The sequence below is a fragment of the Monodon monoceros genome, unplaced genomic scaffold, assembly GCF_005190385.1.
Source record: "Monodon monoceros isolate NGI ecotype Baffin Bay Population unplaced genomic scaffold, NGI_Narwhal_1 Super_Scaffold_14, whole genome shotgun sequence".
In the NCBI taxonomy this organism is placed as follows: domain Eukaryota; kingdom Metazoa; phylum Chordata; class Mammalia; order Artiodactyla; family Monodontidae; genus Monodon; species Monodon monoceros.
The window spans coordinates 42,212,401-42,232,979 of NW_021703770.1; the positions used below are offsets into that span (position 1 = coordinate 42,212,401).

Genomic DNA, 20,579 nt, shown 5'->3' on the forward strand with positions numbered 1-20,579 from the left:
TGACTGTATGTGGAGATTGAGCATATAGGTAAGTAATGAAGGTTAAATAAGGCCATAAGGGTGAAGTCCTAAGCTTATAGGTTTATAGGATCCTTTAGAAGAGACCAGAGAGCACTCTCTTTCTACCATGTGAAGGACACACCAAGAAAGTAGCTGTCTACTACTAGCTACAAGCCAGAAAAGAAGTTCTCACCAGAAAATTGAATCAGTTGCCACCTTGATCTTTGACTTCCCAACTTACCAAACTTTGAGAAATAAATGTCTATTGTTTAAGCTCACCAGTCTGTGGTATTTTATCATAGTAGTCTGCTAAGACATTCCTGTTATCACCATTCCTGCCACCCTATCTCAGGACACAACACCCACTTTTCTGCCATACTTTCTATCTTCTTTCCTTAATTTATTCTTATTCTTAGCACATATTATCATTTAACTTATAATAAAGGTATTTAAAGTTTATCCCATTTATTTTGTCTTCCCTTGTTAGAATGTAAGTTCCATGAGGGAAGGGATGTTTTTTCTGCTTTATTCACTGCCATACCTCCAACACCTAGAAGACTGACTTATCTTCTTTTTCTTTGAGCAGTAACCTTTAAAATTCTGGAGAATATTGAACTCAGCCTAGAAACTCAGGAAAGACAAACAACAGTATATAAATGAAGAACCCAAACAAATTAAAAAATTAAATTATATATTAATTAAAATTAGAACACAAAGGATTTAAACCTGGTGTAAAAGGATTGTGTAAATGTAGTGTTGCAGCAAAAAGTAACTTTATTAGCCTTCCATAAATTGACATACTATACCTTACAATTTTAGGTTTAAATTTTGTAAGAACAAATTACAAAGAATATTTAATCCAGGAATTGTCAACACATTAGACTGTGGTCAGTCTAAGACAGCAAAATGTATTATTTGCTTTACAGGAGGGTGAATAATTTGAAATAATGGACACAAATCCATTTAAGCATAATAGTTACCATATTTCAGTTTATTTCCATGTAAATTGGTTGTTATATGCTGAGTCAGGCAAAGGATTATTTAAAAGATAATTAAATGCATTGAAAAATATAAAAATATGTGTGACATATTAGATGATACGATTTTTAACTAAAAATCTTAAGATTGTGCAAGCCTCACTTAACTCCCTATTGAAAATCTGGCAACAAAATCACTGCCAAAAAGCATATTTTACATTGAATTAGACGATCATCCTACAGTATGCAGAACATGCATTTCTAAGCATATGTATGTTCAAAAACATACTAATATATTTTGGTAACCGCTAAATGTAAAACATTATCCATACAGGGTATTAACACATTAATGTTTTCATTAAAAAAGAGAGATTTCTTTCCTCATTACATTACACATTTATACAGTAGAGATCTGTCACATAAATTACTGCAAAGTAATTCAAGTTAGACTTTATAACACTTGAATCATATAATCAGGGGAAAATAACCTTTAAAATGAAAGACAAATGGTAAAATTTAAGGGCATTTAATTTGCATAAATATAATTTAACAGTCTTTTTCCTGGTTACACACTTTATGGTTAATTTATATATGTCACTCTATTAGGTCCTTAACTGGTCTTATAGGTCAGTTTTAATTTTTCCCAATTTTATTTTACCATAATAAGTAATATGAAAGTAATTTATCATATACAAAAATAAGGTAATCTCATAAAACTAATTAATCATGACTAGAAACAGTCTAGCATCAGTGCCATATTATAGTTCTCCTGTTATTAATGTCTGCTTTGAAATAAACGTTTATGTTTTAGAATCTTGTGTGTCTGAAACTCATATTCAGTTGTTGAGCTTTCAAAACTCAATTTCAGGGATTCCTACAGGTCTAGTCACTGGGATCTTACTATGCAGGATAAGCCTTAGAACAAAGGGTTATTTATGGTACATGTTTTGGTCTTCCTTTACTTTGAATATAATAACATTTGACACCAAAGTTATTAGCTTTTAAGTTTTATCCATTAGATGCCTATTATAAACACTGAAATGCATTCAAATACATCTTCTCATACAACTAGTTGTCAGCTTTGTTAATAAAATAGAAGAAACCATCCATTGATTACCTGTAAAGATTTTAACGCCATCTACAGTCCATAATCTCTAACAAATTAGAAAATGTCTACAGTGCATGCATTTAATAATAGACTAAATTTGCATAGAAATACATCAATTTATACATAGCAAAATATATTTCTTTCTTAACTTCCCTTGACTCATGTTTATGTGCCAATGACCAATGGATTAGTGATGGTGAATGTTGCCACCATCCACCATTGGAATAATTTAATCAGAAAAGGAGAGTGAAATTCCTTTCTTTAAGGAAATTTTACTTCTAATTATTACTTCCACAATTTCTTGGAACAGTATTTGATGGGAAGAAAAGTTGGCTTCACTCATTTCAATCCAAATTAGTGATGAAAGGATTGAAGCTTCCTGTGGGACAAAAACTACCGTTTGTAGTTCATGTCAATCAGAATTGACATGGCTAAATAAGTTACGAGGATTTGAAATGTTTATTATTCCCCTTTCATTTCATTACATTGTCTGCCTAGGACTCAATGGTAAAAATAAGGGCCATGTGAATGTTTACTACACATTTGCTAGGAATCATTACATCACACGGCAGATATTAGAATTTACTCTTACAGATGTTCTCAAAAACACCTAAATTACGAGTCTTTAAATTTGTTTTCAAACTACTTTTCAAACTCACTTTAAAGTACTTGGCTTTTTGTTAACTGGTAATTTCTAGAACAGTTAAAATGTCTTAAGACTAAAGCGTGCATCTACATCTATCTTTGAAAGTGAGATTTCTTCATAGGTAAATCAAATTGTTAGATAAAAATATGAAACTATATAATTGTATGTGATTGAAAATATATGTAGAAACATGAAAATAATAACTTATACAAGTCAGCCTGGCCTATGGTATTTATTTGTCAATACCCTGGTGGTTTAGTGGGTTAAAAGATAATCACTTACCTAAGCTCCCTTCTAACAAAAGAAAAGAAAAAGCATTCTAAGGAGATCTATCTATCTATAGGGGTATAGATAGATAAATGTATTATATTATATTGACTATCTCTCTGAAATAGGAAAGTCCCAAACTACTACAGTTAATCCTATATTGGAAAAGTACAAAGCTATTCTACTGGTGATATTTTCTTTTCTAAAAATCATATTTGTGAAAAAATCATAAGGGGTTCAACTTCCACATTCTCTGGTTCCAAAAAAACTAAAGCTGAAAATGGAAACTTTTATGGGGTGGGAATGTGGAAATTAGGGCTATAAGTTCTGAAGATCCTAAGCATTTCCAATATTTACAGCAAAACAGACTAATGTCAAGGACATGGTTTCACTGGGATACTACTTATGTTGAAAACATTCCTGAAGACATCCACACATGGAAAGGTATGGAGAAGAATAGTTTCTAGTTTGCCATTTGTTTTTGTTTGACTTACTTTCTGTGAATTTCATAATCATATTGCATGAAGTAACATTTAAGCTTATTGATATTTAATGGCTTCTTTGGTTAGGGAAAATGGCACACTTGCTAAGTTGTTTTTATGTATTAGTTACAGATGATCCTGCATTTTTACAAATGGCTTGCAAATGTTCTAAATCTTTTATCATATGACAAAGTATTCCTCACTTTTACAAATGAACTACAGCAAACTGAATTAACACAAAATACTTTGGTATGAAAAAAGGAAATAAATTCATGTTTACCTTTCAGTACACTAAAACTAAATGCATATTGATTTTTATAAAATAACTATACAATAACCTACAAAGTGAATTTGCTTACTAACAAAGATTAGATAAAATTGTTGGCAAACCTTGAGCAGCGGTTATGTGGTTAGTAAGTCACATCACACTTATTTTAGTAGAGGTCATTTGTAGGATCTACACAACAAAAAATGTTGTGAAAATACTTGAGTATGGCCTCTTCGGGGCAGTTGCTAAAGAAAAGAGCTGTACTGCAGCAAAAGAGTCTCAGATTTCACTGTGGTCACTGAGTTTGCTCAAATTCTGAAATAGAAGGGGAAGAAATTAGCAATTGCTACTTACTTAACCCTTAAGTCGATATCATAGTCAAAGAACAGTAGTAACTGAAGCAAGCTGTCCAGCCAAGCTAAGAAAATGGATATTCTCTGAGGCATCAGAGCATAGAAGTTTAAAGCTCCAGGTCCTAGGTCAGACTGCTGACTTTGAAACTGGCTCTATCACTTACAAATGGTATAACTTCCCTGGACCTCAGTTTCCTTATTTCTAAAAATAGGTTCAATAATAGTATCTACTTCATGAGGTTGTGGCACATTTAGTGAAGTAACATAGGTAAAGCTCTTAGCACATTCCTGGAACATAATGAGCACAAAGTGAATGTTAGGTATATAACAGTAGTAGCAGCAGCAGCAGCAGCAGTAATAGTAGTAGTAGAAATGACAATAATAACAATAATGTTATTATTATTATTCTGTAAATACATACTCTTCTAACTGCACATAATAGGGATGACTCAGAGAGATAACAGATGCTGTTCTAGGGATAAGGAAAGGCCAAACAATTCAAAATCAAAGAAAAATTATGGGAAATCAAAGTTCTAGGAACAGTTCTTAAACTAACCATACAGCCCAGTATTGGAAGATAACTTTGACACTTCAAACCATGTGAGTGTTGGGCTCTGTAAATAGTATTTCCAAAGGTGGCAGTATGAGCTTAGAGTAAAGGGTATGAGAGCAGCAAAAAGCTATAAGGCTATATTTACAGTTTTTGCATTTGACAGAGGTGGATTCCAATTCCCAGGATAGTGGATCCTGGAAGATGCATTTATTTTTATAAGCAAGCAGTTTGCACTTAATAGGTGATCACCAAATCCTCTAAGCAGTGATATTGTTGGAAGATCCAAATTATTAAACAATTCATAACTTGTCCAAAAAAGGAATGAAAAAATTCCTTTACTTGTAGCAGAGGACTCTGAGGAGGGGGCACATTTTAATAGGTTTTTAGATGTCAGTGGGATAATAGGCTAATATAAAAAATGCAAAGCCCATGTATTCTACATTCCAATTTTCTTATAATTCTGGCATGCAAACTTGCTCAACTCACCTTATTTAAGTGGATGTTACTTATTGCAGCAGATACTGATTCAAAAAAAATTGGTTTCTCTGAATCTAGGTCTCCCCAGTATTTCATTGCTTTTATCAAAGAAGCTATAAGAAAACACAAATGATATAAGGTTACATGTAGCAGCAGAAGGATCATGTCCAATGTTAGCCAAGGATACTCCCTTACCTGTGCAGTGGACTAATGATACATCCACACTCTTGTTCTTGCAGTCCGTGGAAACCTGGAAGAATTAAAATAGTACACCCACAATTAATTCAGGATAGCTGGCAGGAAGGAATAAGATGAACTTCAGAAGGCAGAATTTCTAGTAAAAAAAAAAAAAAGCCAATGTTTATGATACCACACCACCAGGGGGTGGCATTGTAACACATTCAGGCATACTCTGACCGACTTCTAAAAGAGATGGTCTTAGCAAAGGAAGATGAACGCCAGCAAGGCATTTACCATTTTTTCTTTCTTTCTTTTTTTTAAATAGATCTTTATTGGAGTATAATTGCTTCACAATACTGTGTTAGTTTCTGTTGTATAACAAAGTGAATCAGCTATATGTATACGTATATCCCCATATCCCCTCCCTCTTTCATGTCCCTCCGACCCTCTCTATCTCACCCCTCTAGGTGGTCACAAAGCACTGAGCTGATCTCCTTGTGCTATGCTGCTGCTTCCCACTAGCTATCTATTTTACATTTGGTAGTATATATATGTCAATGCTACCCTCACTTTGCCCCAGCTTCCCCCTCCTGCTCTGTGTCCTCAAGTCAATTCTCTATGTTTATGTCTTTATTCCTGCCCTGCCACTACGTTCATCAGTGCCATTTTTCTTTTTTTTTAGATTCCATATATATGCATTAGTATACAGTGTTTGTTTTTCTATTTCTGACTTACTTCACTTTGTATGCCAGACTCTAGGTCCATCCACCTCACTACAAATAACTCAATTTCATTTCTTTTTATTGCTGAGTAATATTCCATTGTGTATATGTGTCACATCTTCTTTATCCGTTCATCTGTCGATGGACATTTAGGTTGCTTCCATGTCCTGGCATTTACCTTTTATGTAACTAAGTTTTGCTGCTTACATTTTCCATTTTATTTAATAAAAATAAAAACACCACCTTTCCTTCCCTATAAAAGTGATATAAAATTGTTTTCAACCATCTTTTATTGGAAGTCAAGGACCCATCTGTGAATATGATGAAACTGCTTACTTTAATATTTTACAACAATTTGCACATATTCATGGATTCTCTAAACCCCATCCATGGACAGTAAATTGAGAACCTCACTATAATCAAAGCCAAGTTTGATTGCCCAACTTCCATTTTTATGGTCCACCAAGATGAGAGACCCTGACTAATTTTCTTGGCATACTGCAGGGTCTTGCCTTCTTTTAAGTCCTAGAAAATCTCAAGTAGTAACAACCTTACTGAAGGCCCTGATCTTAAATTCACCCAGACCAGGGCCTGATCTTAAATTCACCCAGACCAAAGTCAGCCAACAAAACTCAGTAAATCCAGAAGTTTTAGTAACAGTAGGATGGATTTGGTTACGTAATAGTAAAGTGTTATACATATAAAATGTAGAATGCTGCGTTTACAAAACTTTTTAAGGGTATGCATGATACACCCAAAGATTTCCCTTATATTCTTCCAGCAATAAGCAGTTATCTCTATGGTAGAAGAATTGTGGAATAATAGGAGACATCACTCTGGGCATAAATAAACAAGCAAATAAACAAATAAATAATACATGGTCTGAGACTTGCCATTGAATAAATGGCTTCTGTTTTCCTAAGTTAAAATGACAATTCAAAGTGATCTGTCAGTGTTTTACTTTTTCTTAAGCTCAGTGAAGCACAAACACATTGCTATGGGTGGTTTATTGATGCTGATAAACATATTCTCTAGTTCACTAAGTAGAAGTGTCCTAAGTAGAAGAACAAATAGCATTCACTCCATTTTCTTCAACCTATACCTCTTAGGAGAATCTTCCTTATACCAAAGTGACTGAGAAAATAATCCAGGGAGTGTTTTTGGGAAGCAGGAAGACATGCATGGCTGAAGAGATTCTGTGGCTCTTTAGTCTGGACCCTATTTCAGGGTGGCAGGAACTAAGAAATAGTATTAGTTGCAGTGATATTAAGAAATGACTTTTGCAAAATGAGAACAAATAGAAGCTAGCATTATTGAGTACTTAACTAACTTCTAGAAACCTTTTTATATGCTTTGTGTCATTTGTCATTTCTAATATGTCATTTCTAAGCTTCACAACAACTCGAAGTATTTCTACTTCCAGTTTACAGAAAAGCAAACAAATACTTGAACCCAGATCCTAGAACTAGTTATGTAGCTAATATTTGGACCTAGAATTTGTCTATATTTAAAGTTTATGGTTGTAACATACATCATAATTTACTGTAACCATGATGAAATAAACTAAATAGTAATAAGGAAACTAAAAATAGCAAATTGAAGGGCTTCCCTGGTGGCGCAGTGGTTGAGAGCCCGTCTGCCGATGCAGGGGACATGGGTTCGTACCCCGGTCCGGAAAGATCCCACATGCCGCGGAGCGGCTGAGCCCGTGAGCCATGGCCGCTAAGCTTGCGCGTCCGGAGCCTGTGCTCCGCAACGGGAGAGGCCACAGCAGTGAGAGGACCTCGTAACACAAAAAAAAAAAAAAAAAGAAAGAAAGCAAATTGATACAAAACTGCTGGTTTTGTATATACAGAAGGGCAAATGTCTTTCTGCCCATTTAAAAATAAAATGCATCAGTTGATTTATTCCTTTATTATGTTGTGCAGTATTTTAAAACCATTAAGATGAATTCTTAAAAGTTTCTTTCTCACCATGCCCAAAACCTAGATTATTTGAATTCCTCTGAATTTTCAACCTTAGATCTTAAACTCACTGACAATAAGTAACCATTTCCTCCTCTTTACTAACTCCAAGTCCTGATTTGCAATATCTAGAGAGGACAGCTAATAAATACTGGAGTATATTCAAAACAAATTTTAAATACAATTAAACAAAAAATATACATACTGACTTTTCCCAGTAAAAGGACAATCCTAGTCTAGTGTTGCTCAAAACATAATCCTTGGACAAACTACATTGTTTTCAATGAATATTCCTGGGCCAGAACCAGGACTCAGAAAACTGCATTTTTTCCTTCCAGTTTTATTGAATTATAATTGACATACATCACTGTATAAGTTTAAGGTATACAGCATAACGATTTGACATACATACATCATGGAATGATGACCACAATAAGTTTGGTGAACATCCATCATATATAGATACAAAATTAAAGAAATAGAAAAAAGATATTTTTCCTCTGATGAGAACTCTCAGGATTTACTCTCTCAACAACTTTCATATATAACATACAGCAGTGCTCATTCTATTTATCATGTTGTACCTACATCCCTAGTACTTTTTATCTTATAACCAGAAGTTTGTACCTTTTAACTGCCTTCATCCAATTCCCCCTCCCCTCACCCCTTGCCTCTGGTAACCACAAATCTGATCTCTTTTTCTATGGGTTTGTTTGTTTGCTTGCTTTTGGAGTATAATTGACCAACAACACTGTGTTAGCTCCTGTTACATAACATAATGTTTCAAAATTTCTGTACATTTCAAAATGATCACTCCATCAAAAGACTGCATCTTAAATAAGCTCCCCAGGTGATCCTTATACACATAGGTTTAACAGTGCTCTTCTAGACCTTGGCAACACAGTAAATAAAAGTGCTGAACACAAGAAGCCCTCCAATGATGAGAGACTCTCTGTTTACAGTCAGGATTTAGATGCAAGAAAAGTATTGAGGTTCAACCCTATGCCAAATTGTGCAAAGTTTTTATGGTGAGCAACAAGAAATTAAAAGCATATTACACGTGGAAAAGTTACCAAAAACAGCCACTAGATTTAAGGCCTAGGATATTTAAAATTCAATTCTTTTGCATAATTTATTTCTTTTTTTAATATCTACTAAATCTGAAACAAAATCGCCCCCCCCATTTTTACAAAATGAATAAACTGAGATCCAGACAGGTTAGACAATTTTCCTAACACCTCCCAGCAGGTGTGATAGATCTGAGACTACGCTCTGTCACATAGTAAGCTGCTTCTCTTCACATAGTCCCACCCCATCTTCATAGGAAAGCCAGACTGAAGCTGACCTTTGTACTATCTTGAGTTTGAAAGGTTGGACATTTCAAATTTAAAATATGAATGAATAGAGACAGTTATGCAACACCATGAGAAAGCAATCAAAATCTACAATGTGAGACCTTCTAGGACTACTGGTTTTAACTCTTTAAAAGTCAATGTCCAATTTTGACTTCTGGCCATGAAGAGTAATTAATATAAAGACTATCCTATCCTTCGTAAATAAGTAGACAAATGGAGAAAATATATAAATTGTTTTCCGGCAATGGGAACAGGCAGAAAAGGACGGAGTTTTCTGAAAGAAAAAAAAAACAAACGACGTGAGCTCTCAGATCATCTCAGCTTTCTGCTTCAAAGCAGTTTGTGGACCGTGACATGATGAGCGGGGTGGACCCAAGCAAAATGCAACCACTTTACTGAGCTGAGAAGACAGAACTGGCATTTAGGAAGGACTGAGTGGGTGAAATTTATGGGAGAGAGTAATGGAAAGAAGGGAAATATGCAGGGAAAGAGCTCCAGAAATTGCCATAGGTTATGATTAAGTTTTTGGCTGAATACAAAGCCTCACACAGCAGGAGACTGTATGAAGCCAGGGTAAGAGAACCGCTGGGAAACAAACCGCCAAAGGCGAGATGAACCAAGTTCCACACAGCAGAAGCTAATGGAGGACTGAGGACAGCTGAGAAATAGACATTGCTTGATCCTCAAGATCCTCCCTCATATTTAGGGTATTGAGGAGAGAATAAATGGAAATAAGAAAGGGAGTACATTCCTTGTTGACTTAGTATTTACTCAAAAAAAAAGGAGGAAACAATTCCGGAAGTGTCTGAGTTTTCCTTGAATTGGCAAAATTAGGTGTTCCATCTAACTAAATGGAGGCTTCAGTTTTAAAGAAATAAAACTTTTATTTTTTGCAACCGGGATCATGGAGACCCCATGGATATCATGGGGTAGAGGACACCATTGTCTGAGAGAATGGAGAAAAAACCCTGCACTGAGTATTATTTCAGAGACCAGGAATGGTTTCAGGTCAGACTGTACCCATCCATGATGTGAGAGACAACATCCTGCCATCATCAGGCCACTTGCTCATGGAGGGGACTTTTCTCCTTCTTTCTAGAAACCTAGGAGTTGACTGCCCAGCATCTGCTATACCCATTACATCCCAAGTCTATGTTCTGTTCTAACACCCCACATGAATACCCACCTCTACTCCTCCCGCGCTCTCCAGATTCACACACAGCTAGAAACTTCACAGCATCTCCTGAAAAGAAATCTACAGTAGTGGGAGTAATAAAGTCTATGCCCTTTGGAGAGAATGGATGAGATGAGTATTGAAACAAGCAGGATCAAAACCCCAGAGCTGAGAGAGAGGCTGGTGAAACCGTGTTACTAAAGGGAAGGGAAAGAATCAGTCCAAACACAAGCTGTGTAAATACCTCAACAAGCATGGAGACTCCAGAATAGTCATAAAAGGTCAATCCACTGCAATCTAGGATTAAAGAACACTTCTGATTCAGGCAGGGATGTGTTGCTTCTTCTGTAGGAGGAACAGAGTTGAGTTAGGGAGAATTCTTAGAGATTTTTACTGTTGATATTGTTGAACATTGGGAAGATTAATGGTGGCCTCGTGTTTAACAAGGTCAATTCCAAACACTTTTAATTTTTACATTTTTCAGTTAATTACTAATTATTTTTGAACTCTTTGATTTTTGAATATTCAAATGTTGTCTCAGGTAATTATTACATAACTCAGATAGGAAGATGGGCTAACTTAATTACCAGTATCATTTCACAGATAAACAAACTGAAGCTCAGCAAGTTTAGACGATTCTGAAAGGAGACTGGCAAGTTAGTGCCAAACACAGCCCAGAATTGAGGCCGCTAGACATCCTCAAAGTTCTCTTTGCACAATATCCCACATTTTCTTTCATACGTATGCCCAGAGGTAGAGCCCTATTTTGTGGTGTCTGAAGTTTATACAATTTTCGTGTCACACTAAGGAAAAGATTCTATCTTGGAGCGTGTCCCTCAGACTTAGAAGCGTTCTGTGTGAGGGGCCTGAAAATTAAGCTTCATTTGGTTCATAGTAAATCTGACTCTGAATGCACCTGCTGGGAATTTTGTTTTTAATTAGGAGTTCATGACCTCTTTCTCACTAATGTCCTCAGGGCCACAGTTTTCTCATGTGAAATGACATATTTCTAAACAGTGACAGGCCACCACATCTGAGGTCCCTCTAAAGAGTGATAAGGTTCTGAGACCAAATCATGTAGGCCAAGATTCCCCCACCATTAGTAGGGGGAATTCAAATAAACTCCAATTCATTCATTATTATGAAATTCTCTGAAAATATACATTTTTAATTGGAATAGTTTTGCTATTTAAAATGTCCATGGTTTTCCTCTATAGTGGCTACAGAAAAATTGGAATATGGTTGTTTCTCAATTAGCATTGAAGGGAAGTATGAGGGAAAATCGGTATTTTTAAAAACTAAGAAATGCTACAAAGTAATTTTTAATGTATTTTAAGAGTAGTATTCAGGTATAGGATTTGTTTCCAAGTTTCATCTTTAGATGTATATTCATATTTATTAATTGAAATAATAACAATAGAGCATGAGTTTGTTCAAGAAATTTTTTGAAATGAAGTGAACCATACAAATGTGCAAGATCCTATCCCTTTCTTCTAGGAGTTTATCCTTGAGTGCCAAGGATAATATTGGTAAATAACACATGATTAAAAATGAAAGAGAATGGAAAATTAAAAGAGGAAGAAGTCTCTTTGGAGCAATCAGGGAAGGCTTCACACAAAAGTAAGCTTGAAGGGTATGTTTAATTCCAAAAAGTAGAAACAGGATGGAATTTTAAGCATTCTAATCATGTGGACAGCTTTAATTAAACACTAATGATAGTCTGAGATCTCAAACTTTTACTGCTCCCAGTCAATCAATATTTATTGGGGGCCTACCTCATGCCAGGCACTCTAGTAGTGCCTTCTGTTTCCCTTTTTCTCCCATGAGAAGGAGGGCTGAGGGTAAGTATAGATTCAGGCTATGATACTGACTCCAAATGGTAAATTAGAAACTCAAACAAAATGAAAAGTGACCACAACTTAGCTCTTCCACTGACTACTCGGTAGTAACCATTATAATTCAATATTTGCCTAACTAAAATAGGACCTAGCCCTACTATACCAGGGCTCTTATTTATAGATTCAGATATAATGTGTCCCTGCTCATTATCAGAGATTGGAGAGAGGGTTTAAGAATACAGGAAAAATAAAAATATGTATCCTAAGCAAAGATAAACAGTGGAATGTTGATTGGTATTTATTCCTTTTATCTCCTAGTCTCACAAACACACACACACATGCACACACATATGCACACATATAGGTTGGTACTACATTAATTAGTTTAGAGATACATTTATTCCACCTTATTTAGAATTACAGAGGCAGAATTACTAGATCAATATTAAAATATTTGCTAAGACATTTGGCCAATTATTTGTTTGTGATATGTATTTCCTTGCAAATTTTTTATGATTCATAAATATATTTTTATCCAATTTGGAAATATTTTATTGAATTTTAAGAGTATAAGAATCTATAACAATTAAATATCACATAAGCTTTCCTGCAAAAGTTCAACAATTAACAAGATAAACATACATAAAATATATATAATGGAGTAGATATTTCCTTACAAAGTTAGATATAAAAAAACTTTAGTAAGGCTAATTGTTTGCAATGTACCATGGAGTTCAAAATTTGAAGGGCTTGTATGCAATTCTCCTGAATATATCTGTTTTAGAAAATAAACTGTATATGATTTTTTAAAAGACATCTCAGACCAGCTCTGTTTACATCTTTTCAGAATGTCAATAGTGTACATATCTTTTCAAGCTCTATGTTTAATGAAAACATATTTATACCATGGAAATCGGCAAGTGCAACAAATCTGTGCTTTTCCAACATCCCATGCCATAACCCCCACTCCAAGAGTTATTTGTCAAAGACTTACCATCACATCACTACGTAAATCTGGGTACTCTTGTTAAACAAAGAAAATAATCAGTAATGTTTAAAAATTCAATGGCTTGGATTAAATAAATAACTGAAACCTCTGACATATTTAGCAATAGATCTTAAAATGACAGTGATGCTCTACACACAGCCTGCTGTCTCCACCTCCATCTTGAGTTGGGATGCTGTGCAACCACTTTGAGCTAGAAACTCTGCTCTGAAGGTGCTGGGTTTGAGATCTCTGCACGCTGCACCCTATGAGCCAGTGAAACTAGACTAAATGCAAAACAAAAGAAAAAAAAGTGGCCTGGAACTGTACCAGCAATATTTTCAATGTCCTCCTATATACAATTTGATGAGTTTGGACATATGCAAAAACTCATGAAAACATCACCATGATCAAGCTGAAGGTGTCATTACTGTGATCTGTGGGATGATTCTGCACACGAGCCAGTATTTCTCTTTCCTCTCATCAGACTTGGAGCCGTGTGGCTGGCAGGGTCTTGGTGCTCTGGCTGGGTGTCAGCTCTGTGCCTCTGAGGTGGGAGAGCTGAGTTCAGGACATTGGTCCACTGAGACCTCCCAGCTCCATGTAATATCAACCAGCGAAAGCTCTCACAGAAATCTCCATCTCAACCCTAAAACCCAGCTCCACTCAGCAAGCAGTAAGCTACAGTGCTGGACAACCTATGCCAAACCACTAGCAAGACAGAAACACAACTCCACCCATTAGCAGAGAGGATGCCTAAAATCATAATAAGGTCACAGACACTCCCAAAAAAGCCAACAGATGCAGTCCTGCCCACCAGAAAGACAAGATCCAGCCGCATCCACCAGAACATAAGCACTAGTACCCTCCACCAGGAAGCCTACACAACCCACTGAACAAACCATAGCCACTGGAGGTAAAGACCAAAAACAATAGAAACTATGAATGTGCAGCCTGCGGAAAGGAGACACCAAACACATTAAGTTAATCAAAATGTGAAGACAGAAACACACAGCAGATGAAGGAGCAACATAAAAACACACCAGAAAAAAAAAAAAAAAAAAAGAGGAAATAGGCAGTATTCCTGAAAAAGAATTCAGAGTAATGATAGTAAAGATGATCCAAAATCTTGTAAATAGAATGGAGAAAACACAAGAAACGTTTAACAAGGACTTGTAAAACTAAGAGAAAACAAAAAATGATGAACTACACAATAAATGAAATTAAAAATTCTCTAGAAGTAATCAACAGCAGAATAACTGAGGCAGAAGAACAGATAAGTGACCTGGAAGACAAAAAACTGGAAATAACTATTGCAGAGAAGAATAAAGAGAAAAAAATGAAAAGAATTGAGGACAGTCTTAGAGACTACTGGGACAACATTAAATGCACGGACATTTGAATTATAGGGTTTCCAGAAGAAAAAGAGAAAAAGAAAGAGTCTGAGAAAATATTTGAAGAGATCATAGTTGAAAATTTCCCTAACATGGGAAAGGAGATAGTCAATCAAGGAGGCTCAGAGAGTCCCATACAGGATAAATGCAAGGGGAAACACACCAAGACACATATTAACCATACTACCAAAAGTTAAATACAAAGAAAAAATATTAAAAGCAGCAAGGGAAAAAACCAAATAACATACAGGGGAATCCCCATAAGGTTAACAGCAGACCTTACAGCAGAAACTCTGAAAGCCAGAGGGAGTGCCAGGACATATTTAAAGTGATGAAAGGGAAAAATATACAACCAAGATTACTCTACGCGTCAAGAATCTCATTCAGGTTTGATGGAGAAATTAAAAGCTTTACAGACAAGCAAAAGCTAAGAGAATTCAGCACCACCAAAACAGCTTTAAAACAATTGCTAAAAGAACTTCTCTAGGCAGGAAACACAAGAGAGGGAAAAAGACCTACAATAACAAACCCAAAACAATTAAGAAAATGGTAATAGGAATATACATATTGATAATTACCTTAAATGTAAATGGATAAAATGCTCTCACCGAAAGACAGAGGCTGGCTGAATGGATACAAAAACAAGACCCATATATATGCTGTCTACAAGAGGCCCACGTCAGACTAGGGACACATACATCCTGAAAGTGAGGGGATGGAAAAAGATATTCCATGTAAATGGAAAATCAAAAGAAAACTGGAGTAGCAATACACATATCAGACAAAATAGACTTTAAAATAAAGACAATTACGAGAGACAAAGCAGGACACTACATAATGATCAAGGGATCAATTCAGGAAGAAGATATAACAATTGTAAATATTTATGCACCCAACATAGGAGCACCTCAATACATAAGGCAAATGCTAACAGCCATAAAAGGGGAAATCAACAGTAACACAATCATAGTAGGGGACTTTAACACCCCACTTTCACCAATGGACAGATCATCCAAAATGCAAATAAATATGGAAACACAAGCTTTAAATGATACATTAAACATGGTACACTTAATTGATATTTATAGGACATTCCACACAAAAACAACAGAATACGCTTTCTTCTCAAGTGCTCATGGAACATTCTCCAGGATAGATCATATCTTGGGTCACAAATCAAGCCTTGGTAAATTTAAGAAAATTGAAATTCTATCAAGAATCTTTTCTGACTGCAATGTTATAAGACTAGATACCACTTACAGGAAAATATCTGTAAATAATACAAACACATGGAGGCTAAACAATACACTACTTAATAACCAAGAGGTCACTGAAGAAAACAAAGAGGAAATCAAAAAATACCTAGAAACAAATGACAATGAAAACACACAGACCCAAAACCTATGGGATACAGAGGGAAATTTATAGCATTACAATCCTACCTCAAGAAACAAGAAACATCTCAAATAAAAAAACTAACATTACACCTAGAGCAATTAGAGGAAGATGAAAAAAAAAAAAAAACCCAAAGTTAGCAGAAGGAAGGAAATCATAAAGAACAGATCAGATATAAATGAAAAAGAAATGAAGGAAACCATAACAAAGATCAATAAAACTAAAAGCTGGTTCTTTGAGAAGATAAATAAAATTGATAAACCATTAGCCAGACTCATCAAGAAAAAAAACGGGAGAAGACTCAAACCAATAGAATTTTAAATGAAAATGAAGTAACAACTGACACTGCAGAAATGCCAATGATCATGAGAGATTACTACAAACAACTATATGCCAATAAAATGGACAACCTAGAAGAAACGGACAATTACTTAGAAAAGCACAACTTCTGAGAGTGTACTAGGAAGAAATAGAAAATATGAACAGACCAATCACAAGCACTGAAAATTAAACTGTGATTAAAAATTTTCCAACAAAAGGAAGTCTAGTACCAGATGGCTTCACATGTGACTACTCTCAAACATTTAGAGAAGTGCTAACACTTATCCTTCTCAAAGTCTTTCTAAATATAGCAGAGGGAGGAACACCCCCAAACTCATTCTACAATGCCACCATCACCCTGATACCAAAACTGGACAAAGATGTCACAAAGAAAGAAAACTACAGGCCAATATCACTGATGAACATAGATGTAAAAATCCTCAAGAAGATACTAGCAAACAGAATCTAACAGCACATTAAAAGGATGATAAACCATGATCAACTGGGGTTTATCCCAGAAATGCAAGGATTCTTCACTATACGCAAACTGATCAATGTGATACATCATATTAACAAACTGGAGGAGAAAACCCATATGATTGTCTCAATAGATGGAGAAAAAACTTTCAACAAAATTCAACACCCGTTTATAATAAAAACCTCTGGAAAGTAGGCAAAGATGGAACTTACCTCAACATAATAAAGGCCATATATGCCAAACCCACAGCCAACCTTGTTCTCAATGGTTAAAAATTGAAACCACTTCCTCCAAGATCAGGAATACGACAAGTTTGTCCATTCTCACCATTATTATTCAACATAGTTTTGGAAGTTTTAGCCACAGCCATCAGAGAAATAAAGGAAATCCAAAGCGGAAAAGAAGAAGTAAAATTGTCACTGTTTGCAGATGACATGATACTATACATAGACAATCCTAAAGATGATGCCAGAAAACTTCTAGACCTAATCAATGAATTTGGTAAAGTAGCAGGATACAATGTTAATGTACAGAAATCTCTTGCATTCTTATACATTAATGATGAAAAATCTGAAAGATAAATTAAAGAAACGCTCCCATTTGCCATTGCAACAGACAGAATAAAATACCTAGTAATAAACCTACATATGGAGACAAAAGACCTGTATGCAGAAAAGACACTGATGAAAGAAGTTAAGGATGATACAAGCAGATGGAGAGATATATTATGTCTTGCATTGGAAGAATCAACACTGCAAAAATGACTATACTACCCAAAGAAATCTACAGATTCAGTGCAATCCCTATCAAAGTACCAATGGCATTTTTCACAGAACTAGAACAAAAAATTTCACAATTTGTATGGAAACACAAAAGAACCTGAATAGTCAAAGCAATCTTGAGAAGAGAAAAAAAAAACGAAGCTGGAGAAATCAGGCTCCCAGAGTTCACACTATACTACAAGGCTACAGTAGTCAAGACAGTATGGTACTGGCACAAAAACAGAAATATAGATCAATGGAACAGGATATAAAGTCCAGAGATAAACCCATGCACATATGGTCACCTTATTTTTGATAAAGGAAGCAAGTATATACAGTGGAGAAAGGACAGCCTCTTCACTAAGTGGTGCAGGGGAAACTGGACAGCTACATGTAAAAGAATGCAATTAAAACACTCCCTAACACCATACACAAAAATAAACTCAAAATGGATTAAAGACCTAAATGAAAGGTCAGACACTATAAAACTCTTAGAGGAAAACATAGGCAGAACACTGTATGACATAAATCACAGCAAGATCCTTTTTGACCCACCTCCTAGAGAAATGGATATAAAAACAAAAATAAACAAATGGGACCTAATGAACCTAAAAGCTTTTGCACAGCAAAGGAATCCAAAAACAAGATGAAAAGACAATCCTCAGAATGGGAGAACATTTCTGCAAATGAAGTAACTGACAAAGGATTAATCTTCAAGATTTACAAGCAGCTCATGCAGCTCAATATCAAAAAAACATATAACCAATCCAAAAATTGGTAGAAGACCTAAATAGACATTTCTCCAAAGAAGGTATACAGATTTCCAACAAACACATGAAAGGATGCTCAACATCATTAATCATCAGAGAAATGCAAATCAAAACTACAGTAAGGTATCACCTCACAGCAGTCAGAATAGCCATCATCAAACTATCTACAAACAATAAATGCTGTAGAGGGTGTGGAGAAAAGGGAACCCTCTTGCACTGCTGGTGGGCAGGTAAATTGATACAGCCACTATGGAAAACAGTATGGAAGTTCCTTAAAAAACTAAAAATAGAACTATCATAAGACCCAGCAATCCTACTACTGGGCATATACCCTGAGAAAACCATAATTCAAAAAGAGTCATGTACCAAAATGTTCATTGCAGCTCTATTTACAATAGCCAGGACATGGAAGCAACCTAAGTGTCCATCGACTGATGAATGGATAAAGAAGATGTGGCACATATATACAATGGAATATTACTCAGCCATAAAACGAAATGAAATTGAGTTATTTGTATTGAGGTGGATGGACCTAGAGACTGTCATACCGAGTGAAGTAAGTCAGAAAGAGAAAAATAAAAACCGTGTGCTAACACACACATATATGGAATCTAACAACAACAACAAAATGATTCTGAAGAACCTAGGGTCAGAGTAGGAATAAAGACACAGACATAGAGATTGAACTTGAGGAAACTGGGAGGGGGAATTGCAAGCTGGGATGAAGTGAGAGAGTGGCTTGGACTTATATATACTACCAAATATAAAGTAGATAGCTAGTAGGAAACAGCCACATAGCACAGGGAGATCAGCTCAGTTCTTTGTGGCCACCTAGAGGGGTGGGATAGGGAGGGTGGGAGGGAGATGCAAGAGGGACGAGATATGTGGATATATGTATATGTATAGCTGATTCACTTTGTTATAAAGCAGAAACTAACACACCATTGTAAAGCAATTATACTCCAATAAAGATGTTAAAAAAAAGACAGTGATGATACAATTTGATAATAAATTAATGAAGTCTTTTTTTACATCTCCTTACACAGCATTGTTCTTAACAAATGGCATATGTTTTTTATAATATATTACGTATTTCAAAATAAGCTAAATCTAAACTCCTTAGTCCAAAAATTTATGTAGAAAAAGTTATCATTAATATCTAATCCCCCAAATTATATAAATTATGAATTTTTGAGATTTTTAAGCATTATTATTTATTTACTAGAAAGCATAATTGTTATTGGCAATATTTAATATAATTAAATATATATATTCAATATAATCTGAAAAATATTAACAACTATTTTATTTGGAAAATGTCAATGCATTGCTTTTCCTGAAGGAGGTACATAAATTATTACCCATAACTAACTTTATGGCATGCGTTCTATCATCCCCATTCCTTAGCAAGCCAAACATGGCTAATCAATCATGGCAATTTTTCCACTTAAGTCAAAGAAGACCTCAGAATTTTTATCAATTCAGTGCTGCAGGAAGTCACTACTAGTTCATAAGAAATTTACTTGTTGATCTGAAAATAACATTGCAGTGAAAAAACTCTGTATATATTATTTGGAAAGATTGATCACTAGATCTAAATGATTTGGAAATGGTGGTTAAAAGGTACAGAAAATTATTTAAGAACTAAGTTTCTTTCTCTTTTCTATCCTAGCACATTTATTTCACTTGTAAATTATACTTGCCATTCTCTGTATTTTCTTGCAATTATTTCATTATTTAAGTGATGATAGATTGTTAACTATGAAAATGTTTGGGTTTAATCAATAGAGAAACAAAAATTTTCCTTCCATTGCTTCAGTGTGCTTGCTCTGTCTTTCATTTTTACATTCAACGTTCCTCTTTTCTGCTCCTTTATTCAAAATGCATGCACATTTTCACATCATCCAAAAAAAATAAATAAAAGAAAATAAAAGAATTGTGCCATGTATTTGTGGATAATCATTTAAGTAAGCTATATTAAGAGAAGCAATTCATGATTTTTTTGTAAATAAAAAGACATTCTTAATGGCAAAGTTACCATTTCACTCAAATGGAAATTTAAATACAATGGACATTTCTGAAATCTTTCCAAAAATAAGTGAAATTTTCTT

The 20,579-nt window shown here is 35.0% G+C and overlaps 1 protein-coding gene across 4 annotated transcripts in view; it reads right to left on the reverse strand.

Annotated features, from left to right (window-relative positions):
- Positions 1–791: 791 nt before the first annotated feature.
- SLC26A7 (solute carrier family 26 member 7) overlaps positions 792–20,579 on the reverse strand; it is a 190,425-nt gene continuing 170,637 nt past the window's right edge. For all 4 annotated transcript variants that reach the window (XM_029222430.1, XM_029222431.1, XM_029222432.1 and 1 more), the window contains 4 exons: positions 10,771–10,871; positions 5,327–5,381; positions 5,141–5,244; positions 792–4,063 (listed from right to left, as the gene is read on the reverse strand). In XM_029222430.1, coding sequence (XP_029078263.1) covers positions 4,028–4,063; positions 5,141–5,244; positions 5,327–5,381; positions 10,771–10,871 — 296 coding nt within the window. In that variant the 3' untranslated portion in view covers positions 792–4,027. The remainder of the gene's footprint in view (positions 4,064–5,140; positions 5,245–5,326; positions 5,382–10,770; positions 10,872–20,579) is intronic.